This window comes from Salmo salar, chromosome ssa09 (genome assembly GCF_905237065.1).
Source record: "Salmo salar chromosome ssa09, Ssal_v3.1, whole genome shotgun sequence".
Lineage (NCBI taxonomy): Eukaryota > Metazoa > Chordata > Actinopteri > Salmoniformes > Salmonidae > Salmo > Salmo salar.
The window spans coordinates 119,109,670-119,137,317 of NC_059450.1; the positions used below are offsets into that span (position 1 = coordinate 119,109,670).

The 27,648-nt window shown below is 41.7% G+C and overlaps 1 protein-coding gene across 2 annotated transcripts; it reads right to left on the reverse strand.

Annotated features, from left to right (window-relative positions):
* Positions 1–1,393: 1,393 nt before the first annotated feature.
* Positions 1,394–26,686, reverse strand: spint2 (serine peptidase inhibitor, Kunitz type, 2). Of its 2 annotated transcripts, XM_014214079.2 has the most exons (7): positions 26,094–26,682; positions 24,295–24,465; positions 14,875–14,940; positions 11,287–11,352; positions 5,998–6,168; positions 4,835–4,876; positions 1,394–2,440 (listed from the first exon to the last, which is right to left on the reverse strand). In XM_014214079.2, exons 1-7 carry the CDS (start codon positions 26,518–26,520, stop codon positions 2,244–2,246), a joined length of 1,140 nt encoding a protein of 379 aa, XP_014069554.1. In that variant the 5' UTR covers positions 26,521–26,682; the 3' UTR covers positions 1,394–2,243. The 2 variants fall into 2 exon arrangements, with proteins under 2 accessions (XP_014069554.1, XP_045580363.1); XM_045724407.1 differs by lacking the exon at positions 4,835–4,876 and having other exon boundaries at positions 26,094–26,686.
* Between the last annotated feature and the right edge of the window lie 962 nt (positions 26,687–27,648).

Consider the following 27,648-nt stretch of genomic DNA (forward strand, 5'->3'; position numbering starts at 1 on the left):
GGGGTGGGCAGTGTCCAGTGTATCTGCTTTCAGACAGTGACTGAGGGTTACAGGCTCTCTATAAACATTATCCCCTATGCTGCGCTGTTGGAGTTCTGCTCTTGAAGTCTCTCTGGTCCACCCAACATCCTTATCGTGAACCCTCCCCTGTACTTTATCTATCCCATTCCTACCATCCTCTTTGTCCATCAGTTACCTCAACGTTTTGTGTCAGAGCCAGGGCACAACTAGAATGATCATTCGGTTTGACTGTTTATGGAAATGAGTTTGAATCTCATTGACTAATAATGTGTGTGTGTGTGTGTGTGCGTGGGAGGATTTACATGGTTGGGAAATGAGCTAATCATTTGGTCTTTAGGGCCTCATTTTAGAGCTCAGCGAAAGCAGAGGACTTTAGTACCCAAGGACACAACGACAAGGAGGCCAGCTGCTTCGTATTGAGTCTCATCAGCAGAAAGGAACGGGAGAGGAAGGTGAACGTTACACTGGGGCTCTATCTCAATTTGTCTTTGTGGTTCCGCGCATCCTATCGCCTCGCCTCCTTTTCAACCGTATTTGAGAAGGTCCAAAGTCCCTCCCCTTGTACCTTGTTCTCCAATGGATTTTGTGGTGAGAGGGTGCAAGGAACCGAGAAAAATGAATTGAGGAGTCAAGAAAACACAGAACCCTGCATGACCACACCCACTCCACAGCCTCTGTAGACAGCTTGCTACCTACTTTATCGCTAACCATTTCCCAGGCCTGGAACCAATTAATAGGGAATTAAGTTTGCTCAATTAGCTAGGTCATTTTAGAATTGGCGAGGGATGAAAATGTTTAGCTAATCCCTACATTTTATTACAAAACGACCCACCACATCAAGATAAGATAATCTAAGAGTTTCTCGAGTCTTTTTGCATGGCGATGAAATGTGCAAAGTAATAAATTGACAGTGAAACAAATTGCATCATTACTGTGATCATTTTGAATAGGATGTTGATTAAAACTTCAACAGTAGTTATGGAATTTCAGTAAGTGAAGAAAACATTTGAGTCCTACACTATGCAGAAACTGTACTAATAAGTTTAAGGAGTGCCCACAAATCAGTCTCTTGACAAGGAAGATACTGAGTATGCATCATGGTCACTTCTGCCCTCTAGAGGTAAAAACAAACCATCCAGCCTTGTCCTCTCCAATCTGTAGCAATAGAAATGCAGATGGGAGTGAGTTGACCAACTGGACATTTAAGAAAAAGATGAACCTACTTTACAGAGGGCGCTTTCAGTTGTCCACGGTTTAACCATCCTAAAATGTATCCACTTACTACTTAGAAATGTATTATTCTCCTTTATTTTATGTGACTCAAGTTGCACTGTACAAAATGTGCTATATAAAAGAGATAGTCAGCAATCAATAAAGTACCAGTACTTTATTAAACACAGTCAGTAGTTAATATAGAGGACGCAGTGTTAACGTCATCCAGCTCACTGCTGCAGTTAGGTAGACCAGGAAATCCCACAATAAGCTACTGAACATTTACATTCTATATGGAGGAGATAGTGTTCGGTATTAGTGTAAGTCATGAAAATAACAGTTATGTCATGTTTAAGATGGAAATGTGCACCTCTTAAAGTGTAATTAAAATGTTACATGAAATATGTTATTGGTTCATTAAATTGACTACATTATTTTAAAAAGGCAATCTTGCCACTGAATATAGGGTGTACAAAATTCACAGTAAACATAGTATAGCAGTTTGTTCATTAACTTAAGTTTACAAAAGGGTTTTAAAACCACATTCAGGCGAGGTTCCCCGGACCCATTGATGTGCCTAGCTCTGGACTAAAAAGCATTTTAAAATGGAGATTCTCAATTGAGTTTAACTCCAAGATTAGGCTTAATCTGTGTCCGGGAGATGGCGCATCAAAGTTTCAGCCTTTTAAATAAACAAAAAGTAAATGACAGCAGCAGAAATTCACTATGATCTGAAAATGTCAAGCATAGGTCTAAAATCACTCACTAAACCCCAAACCTAAACACCGCTCAGGTGTGCATGTACTAGCAATGCATGCATCACTGCATCTACGTAATTAGTACAGTGGCTATTTGGACAAAAAGCCACAATTAAACAACTTCCCATCATATTTGAATACATCTCGACAACCAACAGATGAAGGCATTCCGGGGCAGTGATATTTGTGGAATGGAAAGTGACAGTGGAGTAAGGTGACTGTGGCTCGATGGAGCCACACAGGAGCAGGCTCTCATGGTGCGGTGCCCACTTTTGGGAGCGCTTCCTCGGGCAGCTGCTCCTCAAACAGCTGCTCGTAGGGCAGCAGGTCCTCCTTGTCACCGAGGTGGCGGTGGCCACGGTGCAGCTTGGAGCGCCGGATGGTGATGCCGATCAGACCCATCAGGATCAGAGCTGAAATCACTGCCACCGTGGCCACCAGGAAGAGCCCTAGAGGGGAAGGATGGATGCATTTACTTTAAGTACACTCCCCTATGCATTTATTTGGACAGGAAAGTTAAAGCTTAAATTTGGCTCTATACTCCTGCATTTGAGAGCAAAATGTTTCATATAAGACAATAGTACATTACTTGTATTTGAGGGTATTTTCACAAATATGGTTGTACTGTTTAGAAATATCAGCGCATCCCCCCATTTGAAGGTGCTATAAGTATTTGGACAAATTGAATTATGCGTATTAAAGTAATCAAAAGTGTAGTATTTGGTCCCATATTGACTCTACAAACTTGCAGTTTTTTGGGATTGTGTTGGAGATGAGTCACATACTGCAAGTAAGAAAATATGTTACTAAACACTGCTACATTTATGTGGATGCTACAATAACTACAGATAATTATGAATGAAGTGTGAATAATTAGAAACTTACAAAGGCACAAAGATCATAGCCCCAAAAGTGCTAACCTCCCCTGTTATTGGTAATCTTGGGGGTATGGTCTTTGTGCCTTTAAGTTTTTCATCATTATTCACAATTATGGTAGCATACACAATAACGTTCGTTTTCAGAAACAAGCAAAGCACAACTTTAGAAACTGTTGATAACGATAAACTTTTTTTATTCCGCTGTAGCACATGTAGCGCCAAAACCGTAAAAGCTAAACACCAAAACAATGTCCAGACTGCCACCGGTCAGGTAGCTTGACAAACTTTTTGATATTACTAATACTTTGCACACTACAACCATAATTGCATAAATCTCAATGCATCTCAATGGCCATAGACTTGAATGGGAAAAATTCCGGTCGTAACCAGTCTTCCACCATTTAAGATTGAATTGCGTTTCTAACTTTAAAATCGTGCAGACCGTTCTGAAATAGGTTACTTGTATACAGCTTTTTGCTGAGAATGACAGTTTGTGCCATCATTGTGTTACAAAACTTTGCATCTGCACTGTTCAAGTAAATTTGTTTGTAACAGTGTCAGTGGAAATTGTTTAAACTAGTCCAAGTGTATAGAGATGAGTAGTTAGTTTAACTTTGCAATCATTGTTTTTTGTTTGGCATACATTTTAAAGTGAAATAGGAGTCTTAGCATCACTCTTACCTTGGAATTGTCCAAATGCAGACAAGTAAGTAGAGTCACAAGCTTTATGTAGTGATTGAATGCTAGGAATAACGGGACCAAATACCACACTTGACTACTTTAATACACAAGTGAATTGGTCAAACTACTTATGACACCTTCAAAAAAATGGAGGAGGGGGAGAGATAGTGCTTTCATTTCTAAACAGTAAAACTTCCTCATAATGGTGAGATACTGTCTGTACTGTCACTGAAACATTGGATCTCAAATCCAAAATGCTGGCATACAGAGCCAAATTAAAAGTTGTAGCTTCACTGTCCAAATAAATACGTAAGGAGTGTACAAATCATTAGGAAGAACTGCTCTTTCCGTGACAATCTGACCAGGTGAATCCAGGTAAAAGCCATGATCCCTTTTTGACGTTAAATCCACTTCAATCAATCAGTGTAGATGAAGGGGAGGCGACAGGTTAAATATGGATTTTTAAGCCTTGAGACATGGATTGTGTGTGTGCCATTCAGAGACTGAATGTGCAAGAAAATATTCAAGTGCCTTTGAACAGGGTATGGTTGTAGGAGCCAGGCGCACCAGTTTGTCAAGAATTGCAACGCTGCTGGGTTTCACACGCAACGTTTCTCATGTGTATCAAGAATGGTCCACCACCCAAAGGACATCCAGCCAACTTTACTGTGGGAAGCATTGGAGTCAACAGGGGCCAGCATCCCTGTGGAACGCTTTCGACACCTTGTAGAGTCCATGCCGTGGCAAATTAAGGCTGTTCTGAGGGCAAAGGGGGGAGCAACTCAATTAGGAAAGTGTTCGTGTTCCAAATGTTTTGTACACTCAGTGTACAGTCTCAGTGAATCTTTGTTGTTCATGACTCTTTGGTTTCACATCATGTTACCTATAACAGTCTCATTTATCAATGAAGTGGCTTGTGCACTCAGATTCGAATGTTAGGAGTTTGATCCCCAGACAAGTCATACCAAAGACTGTAAAAATGGCACCCGATGAGTCTCTGCTTATCACTCAGGATTAAGGAGATCTATCGGCAGTAATGTCCTGTGATAAGTACGCCCCTGGATAGCAGGTTAGTTTGTACCCCAAGCTGCCTCTGGATCCTGCTCCTTGTGCAAGCCGTTCCGGCTCACAAGCCAAGTTCATATAAACAAACAAACTTTAAATCAAAACCTCTACTCTTCTGAAGCTGTATTCAGAACTGTTAAGTTTTGCCATATCACACCCACTGGAACATGACCCTTTAAACCTCACAGCTAGCCTAGAACCTAAGGTAGGTTAGCTTACCTGGTGTCATACGGTTATGGCCATTGTGTTGCCCTTGCTCACCTGTGAAAATTACAGAATCAGAAAAATCACTAAAAATGAAATGAAAAAGTCAACACGTTACAAACACCTCTGGCAGCAACGATTACGGCTATGAGTCTTCTTGGGTAAATCTAAGAGCTTTGCACACCTGGATTGTGCAATACTTGCCAATTATTCCTTTTCAAAAACGTTCAAGCTCTGTCAAGATGTTGGCTAGAGAGCAATTAAAGTAGTGTCATATTTAAATAAAAACAGAAACTTGGCAACATTCACACAACTCCAGTGTAGATTTGGTCTTGTGGTGTAGGTTATTGTCCTGCTGAAAGGTTAACTACTCTCCCAGTGTCTGGTGTAAAGCAGATTTTCCCTGTGCTTAGCTGTTTTCATCCTGATAAAAAAAAACCCAGTCATGCTTCAAAATTAGGCAGCAGTTACTGTGTTGGATTTGACCCAAACATAACGTTTTGTATTTAGGCCAAAAAGTGTATTCCTTTGCCAAGTTGTTTTGCAGTATTATTGTAGTGCCTCATCTTGGAATATTTATTAATTATTCTTTTCATGCTGTCATTTAGGTCATTGTGGTGTAACAATGTTATTGATCCATCCCAGTTCCCACTTCAGCCATTGAACTCCGTAGCGTTTTAAAATCCACTAATGGCCTCATGGTGACATTTCCTTCTTGTCCGGCAGCTCAGTTAAGTAGTATGACTCTGTCTGGGTGATTTAACACATAATCTACACCCTAATGATTAAGCATGGTCAAATTAAAAGAGATATTCAACGTCTGATTTGTTATTGTTACCCAGCTACCAATCACTACTCTTGTTTATGAAGTTGAATCTGTGCTTGAAATTATATATTTTACTGAGGGACCTTACAGATGTATGTATGGGGGACAAAGGAAGGGGTAGTCATTAAAGAAAAGTATTTATTATTTCCCACAGAGTCCATGTAACTTGTGATTTGCTAAGCCATATTTAACCCTTAATTTAGGCTTGCCTAAAATACATATATTATTGCAAGTACTTTGTTTACATTTGCAGAATTTTCTTTTCACTGACCTATGGAGCATTGTGTTGATCAATGACAAAACTAAAATCCATTTTAATCCCACTAACTCAACAATGGAAAACAATTCTTACCTTGCTCTCCAGTGCACCGGGCCATGCATTCGTCTAGTGTGACGTAGCGGTTGCTGTTTCCCTGGCAGCCACCGTAGATGAAAGACTGGCAGGAGCTAGTGCTGTGGTCAAAGTAGAACATATTGAAGGCAGCACGGCAAGGGCCTGAGTCCGAGGGTACCATGCAAGCATCTGTGGAAGACCAGAGGACAATCAGAACTGATCTCAAAACGGGGGCGCTAGCTCGCATGAAGTAGAATCGTTCCTTCAGATTTCTTCGCCACAAATTTCAAAATCTTAATTTACCGTTATACAAGTTCACCCCTCCAAAAAATACATATTGTTTAGTATATTCCTGAGGCACAACTAGCAGTGAAATATTGCAACGAAAACCCAACTGACCAGCTAAAACAAAGTTGACAAAGGCCCAGCAAGCAGAAGCTAGTGCCATTGAGTACTGAATACAACTACAGATACCCAGCAACAAGATTCTGCCACATTTTTTTTTAATTTACAGATCCCCTGGGGCACACTACAATACTCAAACATATTTTACAAGCAAAGCATGCGTTTAGTGAGTCCACCAGATCAGATGCAGTAGTTATGACCAGGGATTTTCTTTAAAATGCATGAATGAGACCATTTCCTGTCCTGCTAAGCATTCAAAATGTAACGAGTACTTTTGGGTATCAGGGAAAATGGAGTAAAGAGTACAATATTTTCTTTAGGAATGTAGTGGAGTAAATATAAAAAGTAAAGTACAAATCCCCCCAAAACTACTTAAGCAGTACTTTAAACTATTTTTACAACACTGGTTATCGGGTGCCAAGCCACGCACCATAATTGCAAGGGTACATCACTTCCAGGAAAAGGAGCTCATTATACGACTTGGACAACAGGGAGCAATGGGATACAGAGGCCAAAAGGATCTCATCTTCCCCAACTACACCATGGAGGTGATGGAGGAAGTGTGCGCATTCTGAGATGTGATGCAGACCATGAGAGGCGGAGGTCAAATACAGCCTGCATTTATCACAACGGCTTGACAGGAGTCTTCACCAAGTCCGAAAATGCTGCATGCTACGTGTCAAATGTACAGCAAATCCCCTGGCCACATTTTTCTGGAATATTGCCTGAGCAAACATCGGATTTTATGTTTGTTCATAAAAACAGCAAAGTATAAATTAGTTTTCCAACAACCGCGGAGAGGGCTGTTAAGTGTGACTGTTGCTAGCGTAGTATTGGTCTGTTCTAGCCACCATGCACAGCAGTCCTCATTTTACGTGAGATGGGAAGAACAATGCTTAATTTGGAGAAGTAGTGGGAAGGGTGGGTTTCTCTGGGGTCGGTCACTGTGTTTTGTTTTCTGCTGCCAGACAGCAGCATCAGCTCCAACTGGATTTCTCAAGTTTAATCACCCTTCTCTTCCAAGGCATGAGGTGTTGCCATTCTCTTTCGTAACAGCTCTTTTCAACTCTTGTCCACAGACCGACACAGCAGGTACATCATAGTATCAGGGAACATTAACTCTTTCCCTGTCACCCTATTGAATGTCTATGGCCCAAAAATTGACCCACATTTCTTTCCTAATGTTTTCGATTTCCTCCCAGATGTTAGTCCCACTAATCGGCGATTTTAATTGTTACCTTGATCCATATGGTGACAGGCTGTCACACAGACTCTACAAAATGTCACCCATGTCCAGGTACTAAATAATCTAAACAATTCCAGGAATCTAGTGGCCATCTGGAGACGGCAACATCCCACAGACAGTAGAATGAGTAGTCTGTCTTATTCTAGAGTCGACTCCAAATTGATACCCAATGTGCTCAATTCAAAATACCATAGATTCTTAAGTGACCACAGTGCAATTACGTTTTCCCTCTCTTTACCGAAACAGAATTACAGTCGGCGTTTTAACCCCTCCTTGCTCACAGACCAAGCATTCATTGACTGCCTGACCGTTAAGTTGAATGAGTTCCTCAGACTAATGACACAGGAGTGGTATCTGATTCTACACTATGGGAAACGTTAAGTGGTTATGAGGTCATGATTTCATATGAGTGACGAAAACAGCATGCGACTGGATGAGAGAAAAATAACTCCCAGCTTTGGTGACAGCCAGAGCTTCACCCAGGTTGACTACAACAATATTTTGATATTAAAATATGAATACAATTCCATTATTGGTTCTCAGGTCAGTAATCTAGTAAAGCCGAGACAAAAACAATTTGAACTAGTGGACAAACCGGAAAGGTTGCTCGCTAGACAACTAAAGGGTGCACAGGCAAATCGAGCAATCCATAAAATCCAGTCTAAGGCGGACACCTTGCTGACAGATCCTAAAGAGAAATTCTTTGAAGCAGTTTTACTCGTCCAGATCCGATGCGTCAGCCTGCCAAAACATAATTCAACTCAAATATCACAATAGAATAAATAATTGAGGCAGTAAAAGCTCCCACCTGGAAAGGCTGCAGACCCTGATGTTTCGGCTGTGAATTTTATAAAACATTCAGTGACGCTCTCCTCTTACGCAGGGTGTTTACTGATTCCACAGAAAATTACATTTTGCCGAAATCATTGTAAGAAGCCAATATTTGCCTTGTTAAAGAAAAAAATGCAGTGGTAACAGATCCCACAAATTTTAAACCCATAGCATTGATTAATTATATATTTTTTTAAACGTATCAAAGTACTTGCTAATAGGTTAAACATGTAACCATTATTCATCCAGATCAGACGGGGTTTATCCCCGGCAGGTTATTTTTAATGTGCGCAGGCTGCTTAACATTCTATATGCAAATCATGGGAATAGCGCCAAGGTGGCTATTATGTCGCTAGATGCTCAAAAAGCGTTCGACCAAATAGAATTGTCATACACGCTCGAAGCGCTCACTAGGTTTGGATTTGGCGACTCATTTAATCGCCTGGGTCAAAATGCTCTGCCTGCCCAACAGCGACAAATCCAGGCCCTTTGAACTACATAGATCTGTCCAGCAGGGTTGCCCAGTTAGCGGTCCGCTGTCGCCCTTGAACCCCTGGCTATACAAATAAGGAATCATCCTAATATCCAACTAAAACAAGTTGAAGTCGAGCAGTCATTTGAAAGAGTAAGAATTTCAGCGAGACAGTGAAATCCATTAACACCAAGATAAGGGCATTTCCATTGACAATCAACCGTTCTGTCGTGGATGATGTTGGCCTTCACCGACTGGTCGAGCACCGGTACACGCTACCAAGTAGGCGCTATTTCTCAGATGTGCATTTCAACAATACTTTAACTCCGGTAGGGCAACATCTATGAACTACTTGCTATGGGCGTCACGACTGACATTTGGACCAGCGATGTCAGCCCCATGAGCATGCCGAGTGACAGCAGTGGGTCGACGAGGATTTCATACTGAGGGAAGCCATATTGCATGCTCAAGTACGTGCTGGTTCTCATACCACTGCTGCCATTTCAATGGCATTTGAGAACATGTTTGAAACACAAACACACTCCTAGCTCCATTCGAACTACTGACTCAAGAAATAAGCGCAACTGTCTGCAGCAGACATGATACCCTCTGTCATGGCATTGAAACGACCGATCAACAAAACTGCCCACACATACCATGGGGTTAAAACTTGCACAAGTACTCAAGAGGCTGTGAACAAGCAATTCAGTGGCACTCTGAGCCCCTTTACTGTGTCGCCACCATGTTAGGTACAAGGATCGCTACTTCGATGCAGACACAAAAAAAAAAAAAAAAAAGTTTACGTTAAATGTTAAACTGGACAAGATAGAAACGGACACTGACAGTGCGCACCGAGGAAGAGAAGCCACAGACTGTTTAAACATCACATGTATGATGAAATCCTGGTTGAGACTCAACAAAACAGCAAGTGAAAGAAATAGGGATGGACATGCGTAAATGCCAACAAAATAACTTTGGTCAGTGTGTGTTTCAACTATTTAACAGTACTAGAATGCTTAGAAGGCTGCAAAAAATAAAATGGGTAGCGTTTTTTTTGGCAGGGAAAATATCAGATATCGGCCAATAAGTTGGTTGTTGAATGGAAGGAGAAAGGACTATTGAAAACGTATACATTAGACAAGCAATTAGCATCATTCAGCCAATTAAAGAATACATTCAAAGGCCTCTCGAGTGGCGCAGCAGTCTAAGGCACTACATTGCAGTGCTTGAGACATCGCTACAGATCTGGGTTCCATCCCGGGCTGTGTCGCAGCCAGCCGCGACCGGGAGACACATGAGGCAACGCTCAATTGGGCCAGCGTCGTACAGGTTAGGGGAGGGTTTGACCAGCCGGGATGTCCTTGTCGCATCGCGCTGTAGCAGGCCGGGTGCATGCACGCTGACCAGTGGTATGGTGTCATTTCCTCCGACACATTGGTACAGCTTGCTACCGGGTTAAGCGAGCAGGGAGTCAAGAAGCAGTGCAGCTTGGATGATGCGTCGGATGATGCGTGGCTCTCAAATATTGAGATCTCAAATCTATGGGGAGAAGCCCTGTCTAGAATTCACTCCTGTTCCATGAATGCCAGATATCAATTGATAAAGTTTTGCATAGACTTCATTACTCCAAAACCAAATGATAGACCTGGGGGTAAATTCTCCCCACTGTGTGACAAATGTAAAGCCTCAGAGGGTTCATTAAAGCATAATTTTTGGCTCTGCCACCTACTTAATTTTTGGAGGAACATGTTTGATTGCTATTCAAAAAGGTATAGGAGAGGGCTATTGAACCTGACGCAGAACTTGCTCTCTTTGGCTGCTCAGCGTCTGTTTTAAGATTATCCTGAGGAACAGGCTCTGATGTTTGGAATGGTGGTTGCAACAAACAAAAAAATCCTCACAGAATGGAAGTCACCAACCCCCCCTTTGCTTCCATAGCAGACTAGCATAAATGATTAACACCATTAACTTCAAAAATATTTGTTCCCCCCCCAGGACTAACTCCTCCAGCAGATTTCTCAGGATGTGGTGTCAGTGATTGTGAATACTGACTAGGAACGCTTAGTTGTATGTCATTGTTGCTTGATTCTTGTCTCATGTCTTGCTTAAGCAATAAATAATTTCATATGTTTGTTATTTGTGTGCTTTTGTACTAAAGTGCAAAAAGAAATCCTTTAAAATAAAATAACTGATCTCAAACCAGCAGGCATCAATTTGTGAAAAAGGCTATCACATCTGGAAGGTCGTTTGAGGCTGATCCCAGAACAGCCAACTACACCATGCAGGGAGAATGGTTTACAAAGAACCTCAACCTTAAGGAGCTAGCCAAAAAAAGTAGTGACTATCCAGTTACCTTTATATTCAATGCTCTTGTCATCATCAGATCCTTTCCTTCCCTTAGAGCCAGCGATGATGGTCACTGGAAAGACAAGTAAATGTAAGAGGGGTTGCTGGGTGGGGAGGCCTGTTGGAGGTGTGAAGTGTCAGTTAACAATGGGAGAAGGTGAGCGAGTGGGAATGAGTAGGTGAGAGATATATCTATCAAATGGAAACTGAAGTTAAACTGAAGGCAATATTCAACCAAGTTAATTTAAAAAAAACAATTACAATTTATGAATTCAAATGATTAAATGTGTGCATTAGAAAATAAAACATGGGATTTAAATGTCATCTGTTGGCAATGACATTGCTCCATACATGTTAACCAAAGACTTTATAAAACAGACTTGACACCTAGTTTAACAATGTGCAATAAGCATTAAAACACAATAAGGTAGGCCACTTGATTTCAACATCTGAACAAAGTGGACAGGCTAGCATGCTGTTCAAACAGTTGGAGATGAACACACCCTTCTGTCCATAACAAGTCAACTGTTCTGCCTTGTTAGCTAGCTAATATTTAAATCTAAAGATTAGCTGGCTACCTGACTATCACGTGGGCTTTTGCTTGAGAGTTTATGAGACCAGTGTTAATTTGTTCCTGCGCATTATGCATGGTTCTGGTGGTTTATTGTTTTTACTAAAATGCTATTTTTTCACAGAGACTTGAAAGCCAGATCAGTGATTATTGGGGGGAAAGCAGGTTAAACGATTTAGATCCACTAATTTTATTATTGTGTCTTATGGTTGTGGATTTAGCCTGGGTATAATTTCACAAGCCCTGAATGTTGCGCATTCCAGGTGTGGAAACCTCTTCAGCCTTGTTCACACTACAGGCCTTAATGCTCAATTAAGTGTTGGACTACTGACTGTCCAAACAGCAAGTTAAAAGTGACCAAATCGTGTGTGTGTGTGGTGTTCAGACAGCAATCATTGTCTGACAAGGCTACGCTAGACGTCATATTAATGACGGTGTGTGTGCAGTGATGTAGGCCAATTTGTGGTGGTGCTTGTGATTCCACATCACTTAAAAGTTATGTAGGAAGCTAAAGGTGACAATGCCTGGCATGGACGATTCTCAGTTGCTTGCACTGTTAAAAATCATAGGGTAAGAACACTCAGCCTCAAGAAGATCCAATTTCAGAAAACAAGTCCTTTTTGGCTAGCCACAGCAGTCAACTAGCTAGCCGTTTGTAAATAACAAGGAAGTTAGCTAACACATTCTTGTTACTGTCAGAGTAGCTAGCAAGCAACACGATATGCAGAATAAAAACCACTTAAGGGCAAATAAAAATCAGATTTGACCGTTCAGACAAGTCACATGGCCAGGATTTGTATCTGATTTCGAAGCACCTACGAAAGTGGTTTGAAACGTGGCTTGAAATATCCGATTCCATGTGCTTTTTGGCTGCAGGAAAATGAACACTCGAATATGCAAATAAATAGGATTGGAGTCACTTCAAACTGCCAATGTGAACAGGGCTTGAGACTTAGTTGTGATCACTGCCAAAAGGTGCATCTACAAAGTATTGACTCAGGGGTGTGAATATTTAGGTAAATTAGATATTTCTGTATTTCATTTTCAAAAAAATTTGCAAACATTAAAAGGAAGAAGTCATTATGGGGTATTGTGTGTAGACGTTTTTGTTTTTCCCTTCCCATTTTGAATTCAGGCTGTAACGTAACAAAATGTGGAAGAAGGCGTATGAATACTTTCCGAAGGCACACGGAAAAGATTCAGACCCCTTAACTTCTTCCACATTGTTAAGTTACAGCCTTATTCTAAAATGTATTACATTGAGGGAGAAAAAAAAAAATCCACACAACCGCATAATGGACAAAGCAAAAAAACTGGTTTAGACATTTTTGCAAATGTATTAACCTGTTGAGGACCCCTTCGATATATCAATCCCGTTACCGGGATTCTTTGACAACATCTGGCGAAATATGACATTAAACATTCTTGAAAATACAAGTGTCATACACCCTTCAAAAGATTAGAATCTTGGTAATCAAACTCCGTTGTCCGATTTAAAATAAAGTAAATAATTCAGACTCTTTACTCAGTACTTTGTTGAAGCACCTTTGGCAGCAGTTACAGCCTCGAGTATGACGCTACAAGCATGGCACACCTGTATTTTGGGATTTTCTCCCATTCTTCTCTGGAGATGCTCTCAAGCCCTGTCAGGTTGGATGGGGAGCGTCGCTGCAGTTATTTTATTAGATTGTGTTCAAGTCCGGGCTCTGGCTGGGCCACTCAAGGACAGTCAGACTTGTCCCGAAGCCACTCTTGCATTCGCTGTCCTGATGGAAGGTGAACCAGTCGGCAGTCCTGAGCAAGTTGTCATCAAGGATCTCTATTTTTCCCTGTTAATCTTTGCCTCAATCCTGACCAGTCTCCTTGTCACTGAAAAACATCCCTACAGCATGATGCTGCCACCATGCTTCACCGTAGGGATGGTGCCAGTTTTCCTCCAGAGGTGACGCTTGGCATTCAGGCCAAAGACTTCAATCTTGATTTCAGCCCAGAGAATCTTGTTTCTCATAGAGTCCTTTAGGTGCCTTTTGGCAAACTCCAAGCGGGCTGTCAGATGCCTTTTACTGAGGAGTGGCTTCAGTCTGGCCACGCTACCATAAAGGCCTGATTGGTGGAGGGCTGCAGAGATGGTTGTCCTCCTGTATGGTTCTCCCATCTCCAAAGAGGCCCTTCCCCCCCAATTGCTCAGTTTGGCCGGGCGGCCAGCTCTAGGAAGAGTCTTTATGGCTCCAAACGTCTTCCATTTAGGAATGGACGCCACTGATCTTGGGGATCTTCAATGCTGCAGAAATGTTTGTTTTGGTACCATTTCCCAGATCTGTGCCGACACAATCCTGTCTGAGCTCTACGGACAATTCCTTCGACCTCATGGCTTGGTTTTTGCTCTGACATGCACTGCCAACTGTGGGACCTTAGACAGCGGTGAGCACACCTTTCCAAATCATGTCCAGTCAATTGAATTTACCACAGGTGGACTCCAATCAAGTTGTAGAAACATCAAGGATGATCAATGGAAACAGGATTCACCGGAGCTCAATTTCAAGTCTCATAGCAAAGGGTCTGAATACTTAGGTAATTAAGGTATATGTTTGTTTTAACCTTTTGTTCACTTTGTCATTGTGGGGTAGTGTGTAGATTGATGAGGAAAAGTTTGATTAATCAATTTTAGAATAAGGCTGTAATGTAACAAAACTTGGAAAACGTCAAGGGTTCTGAATACTTTCCGACTGCACTGTATGAGGATTCCTAACATGACGTATGACCTGAAGTTTGCTAGACAAACACAGATAAGCGGAGCTGTACACATTACGGAAGGACTGAGGAACTGTTCAAGGATTTATCTAGAACCCCCTCAGGTCTCACAAGTAGCTGACATTATAAACATCAGGCAAGTTGTGTTTTAATGTTGAGGATCATGACATTTTGCCTTTTAAAAGCAGACACCATCCAAGAGATAACAGTTTTACTACTGCTAAAGAAAGCTTTTAAAATAGGTGATGGTAAATAGTACTACGCATGTATTACCTTGATCGTCGGCAGTCATAGCCATTCTTCTCTGCATGGGCAAGTTCTTGGACAACAGCACAGTACCTGTTGAGAAAGTGATGATCCATGAAAGCCATTAACGGAAAAAAGCACGTTGACTCACGGTTTAGCCTTACTGTAAAACGGTGTATCGATTGATAATGAAGTGATTAATACATGGGAAAAGCAAGGTTTCCTTTCAACAGCTGTGGCTTCTTACTGTTAATATTAGCAAACAGCTGTTCATGAAACATATTACAACCCATAATTATTTTTTATTTTTTTAAAGAGCGATACTGGATTAGTGTGCAATTTGTATTCTTTAAAAAAATAAACCCTGAATTACAGCAATTTCCTGTCTAAACAAGCAGCCAGCAATGATTCAGACTAACTGACACTTTACATGGAAGAATGTGGACTTCCTTGTTAGGCACTTCCATGTAAAATGACCCATGAGAACCAACATGTGCAGTTTATAGGAGCATGTCAAATGAAAGCTAAGTGTCACTCACACACATTTACATAAACTTAGGTTGGAGTCATTAAAACTTGTTTCAACCTCTCCACAAATTTCTTGTTAACAAACTATAGTTTTGGCAAGTCGGTTAGGACAACTACTTTGTGCAAGACAAGTCACTTTTCCAACAATTGTTCAGACAGATTATTTCACTGTATCACAATTCCAGTGGGCTAGAAGTTTAAATACATTAAGTTGACTGTGCCTTTAAACAGCTTGGAAAATTCCAGAAAATGAAGTCATGGCTTTAGAAGCTTCTGATTGACTCAAATGATGTCAATTGGCCTATTGTAGGTGTACCTGTGGATGTATTTCAAGGCCTACCTTCAAACTCAGTGCCTCTTCACTTGACATCATGGGAAAATCAAAAGAAGTCAGCCAAGACCTCAGAAAAAAAATATTGTAGACCTCCACAAGTCTGGATGATCCTTAGGAGCAATTTCCAAACGCCTGAAGGTAACACGTTCATCTGTTCAAACAATAGCATGCAAGTACACTGCTAAAAAAAAATAAAGGGAACACTTAAACACATCCTAGATCTGAATGAAAGAAATCATCTTATGAAATACTTTTTTCTTTACATAGTTGAATGTGCTGACAACAAAATCACAAAAATAATCAATGGAAATCCAATTTATCAACCCATGGAGGTCTGGATTTGGAGTCACACTCAAAATTAAAGTGGAAAACCACACTACAGGCTGATCCAACTTTGATGTAATGTCCTTAAAACAAGTCCAAATGAGGCTCAGTAGTGTGTGTGGCCTCCACGTGCCTGTATGACCTCCCTACAACGCCTGGGCATGCTCCTGATGAGGTGGCGGATGGTCTCCTGAGGGATCTCCTCCCAGACCTGGACTAAAGCATCCGCCAACTACTGGACAGTCTGTGGTGCAACGTGGCGTTGGTGGATGGAGCGAGGCATGATGTCCCAGATGTGCTCAATTTGATTCAGGTCTGGGGAACGGTCTGCCAGTCCATAGCATCAATGCCTTCCACTTGCAGGAACTGCTGACACTCCAGCCACATGAGGTCTAGCATTGTCTTGCATTAGGAGGAACCCAGGGCCAACCGCACCAGCATATGGTCTCACAAGGGGTCTGAGGATCTCATCTTGGTACCTAATTGCAGTCAGGCTACCTCTGGCGAGCACATGGAGGGCTGTGCGGCCCCCCAAAGAAATGCAACCCCACACCATGACTGGACCACCGCCAAACCGGTCATGCTGGAGGATGTTGCAGGCAGCAGAACGTTCTCCACGGCGTCTCCAGACTCTGTCACGTCTGTCACGTGCTCAGTGTGAACCTGCTTTCATCTGTGAAGAGCACAGGGTGCCAGTGGTGAATTTGCCAATCTTGGTGTTCTCTGGCAAATGCCAAACGTCCTGCACGGTGTTGGGCTGTAAGCACAACCCCCACCTGTGGACGTCGTGACCTCATACCACCCTCATGGAGTCTGTTTCTGACCGTTTGAGCAGACACATGCACATTTGTGGCCTGCTGGAGGTCATTTTGCAGGGCTCTGGCAGTGCTTCTCCTGCTCCTCCTTGCACGAAGGCGGAGGTAGCGGTCCTGCTGCTGGGTTGTTGCCCTCCTACGGCCTCCTCCACGTCTCCTGATGTACTGGCCTGTCTCCTGGTAGCGCCTCCATGCTCTGGACACTACGCTGACAGACACAGCAAACCTTGCCACTGCTCGCATTGATGTGCCATCCTGGATGAGCTGCACTACCTGAGCCACTTGTGTGGGTTGTTGACTCCGTCTCATGCTACCACTAGAGTGAAAGCACCGCCAGCATTCAAAAGTGACCAAAACATCAGCCAGGAAGCATAGGAACTGAGAAGTGGTCTGTGGTCCCCACCTGCAGAACCACTCCTTTATTGGGGGTGTCTTGCTAATTGCCTATAATTTCCACCTGTTGTCTATTCCATTTGCACAACAGCATGTGAAATGTATTGTCAATCAGTGTTGCTTCCTAAGTGGACAGTTTGATTTCACAGAAGTGTGATTGACTTGCAGTTACATTGTGTTGTTTAAGTGTTCCCTTTATTTTTTGGAGCAGTGTATAAACACCATGGGACCACGCAGCCGTCATACCGCTCAAGAAGGAGACGTGTTCTGTCTCCTAGAGATGAACGTACTTTGGTGCGAAAAGTGCAAATCAATCCCAGAACAACAGCAAAGAACCTTGAAGATACTGGTAGAAACAGGTACAAAAGTATCTATATCCACAGTAAAACGAGTCCTATAGACATAACCTGAAAGGCCGCTCAGCAAGGAAAAAAAAGTCACTGATCCAAAACCGCCATAAAAAAAGCCAGACTATGGTTTGCAACTGCACATGGGGACAAAGATCATACTTTTGGAGAAATGTCCTCTGGTCTGAAGAAGCAAAAATAGAAACGTTTGGCCATAATGACCATTTATGTTTGGAGGAAAAAGGGGGAGGCTTGCAACCCAAAGAACACCATCCCAACTGTGAAGCACAGGGGTGGCAGCATCATGTTGTGGGGGTGCTTTGCTGCAGTTCAGAAAATAGATGGCATCATGAAGCAGGAAAATTGTGTGGATATATCAAAGCAACGTATCAAGACATCAGTCAGGAAGTTAAAGCCTGGTCGCAAATGGGTCTTCCAAATGGACAATGACCTCAAGCATACTTCCAAAGTTGTGGCAAAGTGGTTTAAGGACAACAAAAATCAAGGTATTGGAGTGGCCATCACAAAGCCCTGACCTCAATCCTATAGAACATTTGTGGGCAGAACGGAAAAGGCGTGTGCGAGCAAGTAGGCCTACAAACCTGACTCAGTTATACCAGCTCTGTCAGGAGGAATGGGACAAAGCTTCCCACAATAAATTGGGTGAATTATCTGAAACATCTGACCCAAGTTAAACAACTTAAAGGCAATGCTACCAAATAATAATTGAGTGTATGTAAACTTCTGACCCACTGGGAATGTGATGAAAGAAAAAAATCTGAAATAAATCACTCAACTATTACTCTGACATTTCACATTCTTAAAATAAAGTGGTGATCCTAACCGACCTAAAAACAGGGAATTTTTACTAGGATTAAATGTCAGGAATTGTGAAAAACTGAGTTTAAATGCATTTGGCTAAGGTGCATGTAAACTTCAACTATATATATATAATCCCATCTGGTTTGCACTTAGTGGGACTACAATTTGTTTTTCAACAGGACAATTACCCAACACACCTCAAGGCTGTGTAAGGGCTTTTTGACCAAGGAGAGATCGCGTTCTGCATCAGATGACCTGGCCTCCACAATCCCCCGACCTCAACCCAATTGAGATGAGTTGGACTGAAGAGTGAAGGATAAACAGCCAATAAGTACTCAGCATGTGTTAACTCCTTCAAGACTGTTAGAAAAGCATTCCAGGTGAAGCTGGTTGAGAGAATGCCTTGACAGCTTTGCACACCCTTGGCAAAGGGGGTCTACTTTGAAGAATCAAAAATATACTACATGGTTACATGTGTTATTTATAGCCGACTTCACTATTATTCTACAATGTAGAATACGTAAAAATAAAGAAAAACCCTAGAATGAGTAGGTGTCCAAACATTTGACTGGTACTGTATACGTTAGCTCCAATCGCAAGAGCCTGACCATGAAGAGCTTATTATTATGGAATGGATGTGAGACTGTGGTGCATGGCTCAGGCCAAACCTCATCGTACGGAGGTCACTTAACCGGTTTGGCATTGGGTAAGCTGAAACAATAACACTATCTATGCACACGACACACCCATGACAAACACTACACCTCAAAGGGATGATGTAAAACTAACTAGCTTTGTAGTACAGACTCACATTAAAATGGTCATGGTTCCAACAGCCTTTAAAATGACCTGTTTGAGTTAAATTTACTTTGTTAGGTATAATTATATTTTCTGTGGTGGATGGATTATCTTGGCATGGTAGAAATGCTCACTAACAGGGATGTAAAAATAAATAAAATAGTGCCCAAAATTTGAGCGAAACACACTTCTTGTGCATATGGAACAGTTCTGGGATATTATGTCAGCTCATGTAACCAACTCTTTACATTTTTGTTCAGTGTAGAATACACAAGGCGCCATGTCGAAATTAGGTTGTGCATCAGTGTTTCTGTAGTTATGTCAGTCACTCATTTAGCCGATGAGTTCCGATTTTTTGTGGCCCCCACCAAAGTTGCCCATCCCTACAGCAAAGAAACAATAGAACCGGTACGGATTGCTTTGAAAAACCTAAATAACATTAGGGTGTGGACCAAGACACAAGAGAGTTAGTTAAGCCTGCTGAAAAGGTGTTGACAATTGTTCTGTGTTTTGGCAGTTTTAGTCAAGACAAAACGCTGACTGCCCAATCCAGTTTAGGAGATTAAATAATGATCAACACACAAGCCGGGGTAGGAGGAAATGTAAGACGTTGACCAAAAAAACAACACTGAGAGAAAAAAAAAAAAAAAAAACTTATCCTCAACACGTCTTAGCCCAGGGCATTTCCACAGTAACAGAATTACGCTGAAGACTCAGATAACGCCGATACCGATTATTGGAGGACCAAAAAAAGCCGACACCGATTAATCAGCCGATTTTTAAAATGTATTTGTAATAATGACAATTACAACAATACTGAATGAACACTTATTTTAACTTAATATAATACATCAATAAAATCAATTTAGCCTCAAATAAATAATGAAACATTCAATTTGGTTTAAATAATACAAAAACAAAGTGTTGGAGAAGTAAAAGTGCAATATGTGCCATGTAAGAAAGCTAACGTTTAAGTGCCTTGCTCAGAACATGAGAACATATGAAAGCTGGTGGTTCCTTTTAACATGAGTCTTCAATATTCCCAGGAAAGACGTTTTAGGTTGTAGTTATTATAGAAATATTTCTCTATATGATTTGTATTTCATATACCTTTGACTATTGGATGTTCTTATAGGCACTTTAGTATTGCCAGTGTAACAGTATAGCTTCGGTCCCTCTCCTCGCTCCTACCTGGGCTCGAACCAGGAACACATCGACAACAGCCACCCTCGAAGCAGCGTTACCCATGCAGAGCAAGGGGAACAACTACTCCAAGTCTCAGAGCGAGTGACGTTTGAAACGCTATTAGCGCGCACCCGGCTAACTAGCTAGCCATTTCACATCGGTTACACCAGCCTAATCTATGGTCGAATCCGGAAACTCTCTCTCAAAAAAAATTATATATATATATATATATATATATATATATCTATTTCAGTGAAATACGGAACCGTTCCGTATTTTATCTAACGGGTGGCATCACTAAGTCTAAATATTCCTGTTACATTGCACAACCTTCAATGTTATGTCATAATTACGTAAAATTCTGGCAAATTAGTTTGCAACGAGCCAGACGGCCCAAACTGTTGCATATACCCTGACTCTGCATGCAATGAAGGCAAGAGAAGTGACAATTTCACCTGGTTAATATTGCCTGCTAACCTGGATTTCTTTTAGCTAAATATGCAGGTTTAAAAATATGTACTTGTGTATTGATTTTAAGAACGACATTGATGTTTATGGTTAGGTACATGTTGGAGCAATGAGAGTCCTTTTTCGCGAATGCGCACAACATCGATTATATGCAACGCAGGACAGGCTAGATAAACTAGTAATATCAACCATGTGTAGTTAACTAGTGATTATGATTGATTGTTTTTTATAAGTTTAATGCTAGCTAGCAACTTACCTTGGCTTCTTACTGCATTCGCTTAACAGGCAGGCTCCTCGTGGAGTGCAATGTAAAGCAGGTGGTTAGAGCGTTGGACTAGTTAACCGTAAGGTTGCAAGATTGAATCACCGAGCTGACAAGGTAAAAAAAAATAAAAAATAATAAATAAAAGTCGTTCTGCCCCTGAACAAGGCAGTTAACCCACCGTTCCTAGGCCGTCATTGAAAATAAGAATGTGTTCTTAACTGACTTGCCTAGTTAAGGTGTTAAAGGTGTTAAAAAAAGATAATAATAAAAAAGGCTAAATCGGTCCCCAAAAATACCGATTGTTATGAAAACTAAAAATCGGCCCTAATTAATCGGCCATTCCGATTAATCGGTCGACCTCTACTTCCCTGTAACGCACAGCGTTGAGCTCGCCTGCAATGACAAGCTCAGTCTGATGATGCTGTAACACACCGCCCCAGACCATGACGGACCCACCACCTCCAAATCGATCCCGCTCCAGAGTACAGGCCTCGGTGTAACGCTTATTCCTTCGACAGTAAACGCGAATCCGACCATCACCCCTGGTGAGACAAAACCGTGACTCGTCAGTGAAGAGCACTTTTTGCCAGTCCTGTCTGGTCCAGCGACAGTGGGTTTGTGCCCATAGGCAAAGTTGTTGCCGGTGATGTCTGCTGAGGACCTGCCTTACAACAGGCCTACAAGCCCTCAGTCCAGCCTCTCTCAGCCTATCGCGGACAGTGTGAGCACTGATGGAGGGATTGTGCGTTCCTGGTGTAACTCGGGCAGTTGTTGTCATCCTGTACTGCAGGTGTGATGTTTGGATGTACCGATCCTGTGCAGGTGTTGTTACACGTGGTCTGCCACTGCGAGGACGATCAGCTGTCCGTCCTGTCTCCCTGTAGCGCTGTCTTAAGCGTTTCACAGTACGGACATTGCAATTATTGCCCTGGCCACATCTGCAGTACTCATGCCTCCTTGCAGCATGCCTAAGGCACGTTCACACAGATGAGCAGGGACCCTGGCCATCTTTCTTTTTGTCTTTTTCAGAGTCAGTAGAAAGGCCTCTTTAGTGTCCTAAGTTTTCATAACTGTAACCTTAATTGCCTACCGTCTGTAAGCTGTTAGTGTCTTAACAACCGTTCCACAGGTGCATGTTCATTAATTGTTTATGGTTCATTGAACAAGCATGGGAAACCGTGTTTTCCCTTTACAATGAAGATCTGTGAAGCTATTTGAATTTTTATGAATTATTTTTGAAATACAGGGTCCTGAAAAAGGGACGTTTCTTTTTTTGCTGAGAGATAGATATTCACTGGAAGAACTGCAGACGCAAAGAATTACAGTAAAATCTCCCTTGTTTTTTCTGTTAAACTTAGTATGTGCACAGTTCTTCCTGTAAATATGCTTTTGTAAAATGTATGCATTTTAAAGTTTAAAAAAGTATTTGTGTAATTCTATTACCATGGAATTGCCCCCCAGCAGTCCCTGCTGAAGGTTGTTAGTAACATGAGACGTCCCCCCTCGCTGTTACTTAGTTTACACAAGGTCACTTCCTACAGCTGGCTCTGTCCCACCCCCTCAGACTGCCTGTGTCGACTTAACTTCTCTAGGGTAGGTGGCAGTATTTTGACGTCCGGATGAAAGGCATGCCCGTAGTAAACTGCCTGCTACTCAGGCTCAGAAGGTAGGATATGCATATTATTAGTAGATTTGGATAGAAACTGAAGTTGGATAGACACTGAAGTTTCTAAAACTGTTTGAATGATGTCTGAGTATAACAAAACTCATTGGCAGGTAAAAACCTGAGAAAAATCCAACTAGGAAGTGTGGAAATCTGAAGTTTGTAGTTTTTCAAGTGGATTGCCTATACAGTATACAGTGACTTAGGGTTCATTTTGCACTTCCTAAGGCTTCCACTAGATGTCAGTCTTTAGAACCTTGTTTCATGCTTCTACTGTGAATAAGTAGAGAATAAGAGCTCCTGGAAGTAGATGAGTGAGAAAATGACATGAGCTCAGTGGCGTCCGCTCACATGAGAGTTAGCTGTGTTCCTTTTCTTTTTTGAAGACATTGGAATTGTCCGGTTGGAATATTACTGAAGATTTATGATAAAACATCCTAAAGATTGATGCTATACATTGTTTGACATGTTTCTATGAATGTAAATGTAACTTTTTGACTTTGTCGTAACATTTTGCGCGCGCTTCCTGCATTTGGAGTAGTGGACTAAACGCGCTAACAAAAAGGAGGTATTTGGACAAATTATGGACCTTATCGAACAAAAACAACATTTGCGGAACTGGGATTCCTGGGAGTGCATTCTGATGAAGATCAAAGGTAAGTGAATATTTATAATGTAATTTTTGTCATTTCTGTTGACACCAAAATGGCGGGTATCTGTATGGCTTGTTTTGATATCTGAGCGCTATACTCAGATTATTGCGAAATTTGCTTTCGCCTTAAAGCTTTTCTGAAATCTGACACAGCGGTTGCATTATGGAGAAGTGCATCTATAATTCTTTGAATAACTGTTGAATATTTTATCAACGTTTATGAGTATTTCTGTAAATTGATGTGCTCATTCACCAGAAGTTGAGGCAAAACATTTCTGAACATTACACGCCAATGTAAAATGGGGTTTTTGGATCTAAATATGAACTTTATCGCGCAAAGCACACATGTATTGTGTAACATCAAGTCCTATGAGTGCCATCTGATGAAGATCAAAGGTTAGTGATTCATTTTAGCTGTATTTCAGTTTTTTTGTGACGCCTCTCCTTGCTTGGAAAATGGCTGTGTGGTTCTTCTTGTCTCGGCGCTGTCCTAACATAATCTAATGTTATGCTTTCGCCGTAAAGCCTTTTTGAAATTGGACAATGTGGTTGGATTAACAAGAAGTGTATCTTTAAAATGGGATATAATAGTTGTATGTTTGAGAAATTTGAATTATGAGATTTGTTGTTTTGAATTTGCCGCCCTGCTATTTCACTGGCTGTTGAATAGTGTGTCCCGCTAGCGTCCCACATACCCCAGAGAGGTTTTAAGGACACAGCCGCATTCCACTGACAACACCTCGGCAGTGACGCCATGGCTGGGCCAACAGAAGCCACAGATCCACAAGTATTTCCCCCAAAAATTTAAAATCACCCCAAAATGGAAAATCACCTAGGTAGAACAATATCTTACCTGTCACCCCACTACAAGCCCCCTCACATTCCTCCTGACTGTAAAAGTTGTTGCCGTTGCCGTTGCAGCCGCCATAGATGAACAGCTTGCAGGTCTGGTTGGTGACGTCATAGTAGTATTTGGGGAAGGCAGCGCGGCAGGAACCCACTACCATGGGCATGAGGCACTTATCTGTGGGAAGAGGAAAGGGCAGACGAGAGGTTAACACTGAAGCGGGTCACGATAAGCTCAATTCACAAGGAAACCTATCTGTTGTCGGGTAAAAAAAAAAAGTGTTAAAAGCGGCCATTTTTTATACTTAGAGTAGCAATCGGGAACTACATCAGTCAAGATGAAAATATGATTAACACCAATACAAAATAGTATAAGTGCAAATAAATGTATGATGAGGGCCTAGTTGTCAAAGATAAGCACCTTTCTAGGAGGAGAGTTAAAAGTCCTACTGTAGCTCTCGCCGGCCTTTATTGCCCAATGATTTACATGCTGAGTGAAACCATGAGAGCTGGAATGGGTAAACAAAACATGACAAAAGAGCAGATCTGAGTTTCTCCACCACACCTATTACACCAAGCAATCGTATCTTGCACATGCAAACTTGGCTGACTTGTTGGCCCAGTCTCGCCGCGTTCAAAACAACTGGGAAAAGCGAGGTCGGACATCTGACTTCCGACTTCAGTGCATTCAAGAGAGCTGGGAACTTGGAAAAAAACGAGCGCCAACTGGGGGGGAATATTTTAAAGGCCATCTTACTCGGAATTCCAAGATCGGGAACTCGGGCCTCTTTCTCGAACTCTGACTTCCAACCTGAAGATCACTGATGTCGTAATACTTGCGCAAAAGTACTTCGTTTTAAATATACTTAAGTATCAAAAGTAAATGTAATTGCCAAAATATACTTAAGTAACAAATAAAAGTATAAATTACTTCTACTAGGCAATCCAAACGGCACAATTTTCTCGCCAACACTCAGACATCGTTTACAAATGAAGCATTTGTGTTTAGTCCGCCAGATCAGAGGCAGTAGGGATGACCAGAGATGTTCTCTTGATAAGTGGTGAATTGGACCATTTTCCTGTCCTGTTAAGCATTCAAAATGTAACCAGTACTTTGGGGTGTCAGGGAAAATGTATGGAGTAGGAAGTACATTTACGTTCCGAAAGAAAATTGTGATGTAAAAGTTGTGAAATATGAATACTAAAGTAAAGTACAGATACTCCAAAAAATTACTTAAGTAGTACTTTCAAGTATTTTTACACCACTGGAATAACTTAGGTGAAGTTGACAAACAAGAAACATCCTGTGTACTCCAGAATAGGAGTCAATGGCCCTGGCACAGATAAACCGCTTTCCTAATTTGCCCACTTCATAAACCGCACCTGACTTGGTTACGAATGTATGACCAACATGTATGACGGTGTGCAAAATAGTGGATGGCGTATGGCAAACACAGCACAGCACCATTGATCGATCTAGAGATAATGTGAATGAAATCGAAAACAATGAGCGCTGGTCGCCACTGAGTTAATGTGCATAGGAAGAAGCAAATAAAGAGACAATACTGTATAAACGTGAGTGGTGGTCCATAAGTCATTTTCTCACTTTAGCCTTTCAGTCAGTTTAAAGTCCAGATCAAATCGAATTTCTAGAGTGCTTAACCTGCACTATATCTCCTTAACTCAAAAATAAAATTACAAAACAAGGACAGAGCTGGGGAATGGTAATCTGCCACATGACCCCAATTTGTAAACCATATTGACCCCCCCCCCCCCAAAAAAACTAAAACAAAACAATATGCCTACCTGTCGAGTTGACTTCCGTGGGCACACCAGCTTCACTAATATCGTCAACTTCGACTTTCGTAGTCTTTGGATGCGTCTTTTTGCGGTAGACCTTGAACTGTGTATCGGACTGTAAAACGCAGACGTCCTTTCCATCTTTCATGCAGTTGACGAGAAAACACTCCGAAGTTCCATTCGCTGGGGTTCCAACCAAAGCGAGCTGGCAGTCCTGGTAGCCGCAGCAAGAGTCCTGACACCCCTTGCTGTCTGATATCTCCTGCAGGTGAGCCAAATAGCTGGCTCCAGCGTCGAGGGATTTTGGGTCAAGACCTTGGTCGATGTCGGTGTCGACATCCCAAGCGCATCCTTGTTTCTCTTCGTCTAACTGACCGCGGACCAGTACGGCGAGCAGTACGAACAATACACCACCACTCCACACCTGTTTCATTGTTGTTGTTTTTTTCCGTGAAAGCCTTCGTCAAAGTAAATAAGTCTTCCAAATAATATTTTCTCGATCGAAGTAGCAAATTCGTCTTAGCTTATTAGATGTTGTAAGCGAAACTACTTCCCTGCTGAAACGACCTCCTTTTGTTGTCTTGAATATATAGTAGTTAGCGACAGGTGCTCTTTACCCCGCCCACGAGATAATGCGAGGCCATGTTCAGTTTCCAAACGTTTTCGAACGTTGCAGATGGAGACATGTCGTGAAGAGAGCCAATGAGTTCCACATATCATATGTATATCTGAACGTTCCGTCCGGCTGAGGCGCACCAAGCGGCCTTTCGGGTGTGAAGTTAGGTTCAACTTTTTTCAAAAGTTCCATCTTCTGTGTTATTTTTCATGATATTCAGATGTATCAGATATTTACTTTGTTAGGCCTTCGGATTCGTTCAATCTAATCACTCATTTAGTTATGCTGTTGTTGTCGTAGACTATCACAGACGCTGTACCAGAGTACACGGGTTGTCTTCATTACCTTCTCAGAAAAGTGAATCCGTTTTATTTTGATATCACAAGATGGCACCATTACCCTCCTGCCATAAAGATATCCAGTGTACATGGTAAGTCAACCCATTAGAGCGCAGGCAAGAGCAACAAAAAGTACGAGAAATACCAGACTGGCCAAGTTGATTTGAATTCTTATGTAGGATAAATGTCAAAAGTCTACTATAAAAGGGTGTGAAATAACATTGTTCATGTCTTCCAGTGTTTGGTGATTGGAAAGGTGAGCAGACAATACCAGCTGCAAGCATCCTCTAGTAGTAGGTATAATGTCCTATTAGTTATGTAAAAAAATGTGCTGTTTAGGAGTGTGTGAATGGGGGTGTGCAGATATGAGTCAAAGTCCAGTGCTTACAGCAAGGGCAAACTAACAGACATGAGTAAATAAGTCAGTGGGCTGCAAACAGGGTTTATTGCATGGTGCAACGCTGAGTATAACCTAAAACCAAATGGCTTAGTACATCAGTAATAGTCATTATTATCATATCTACTACAGGCAGCTGTGTTTATAATGAAGGCAGGGCTTTTGAGCACAGGGGGATGGATGTAGTAGAAGAAGACAACTTTATTGATC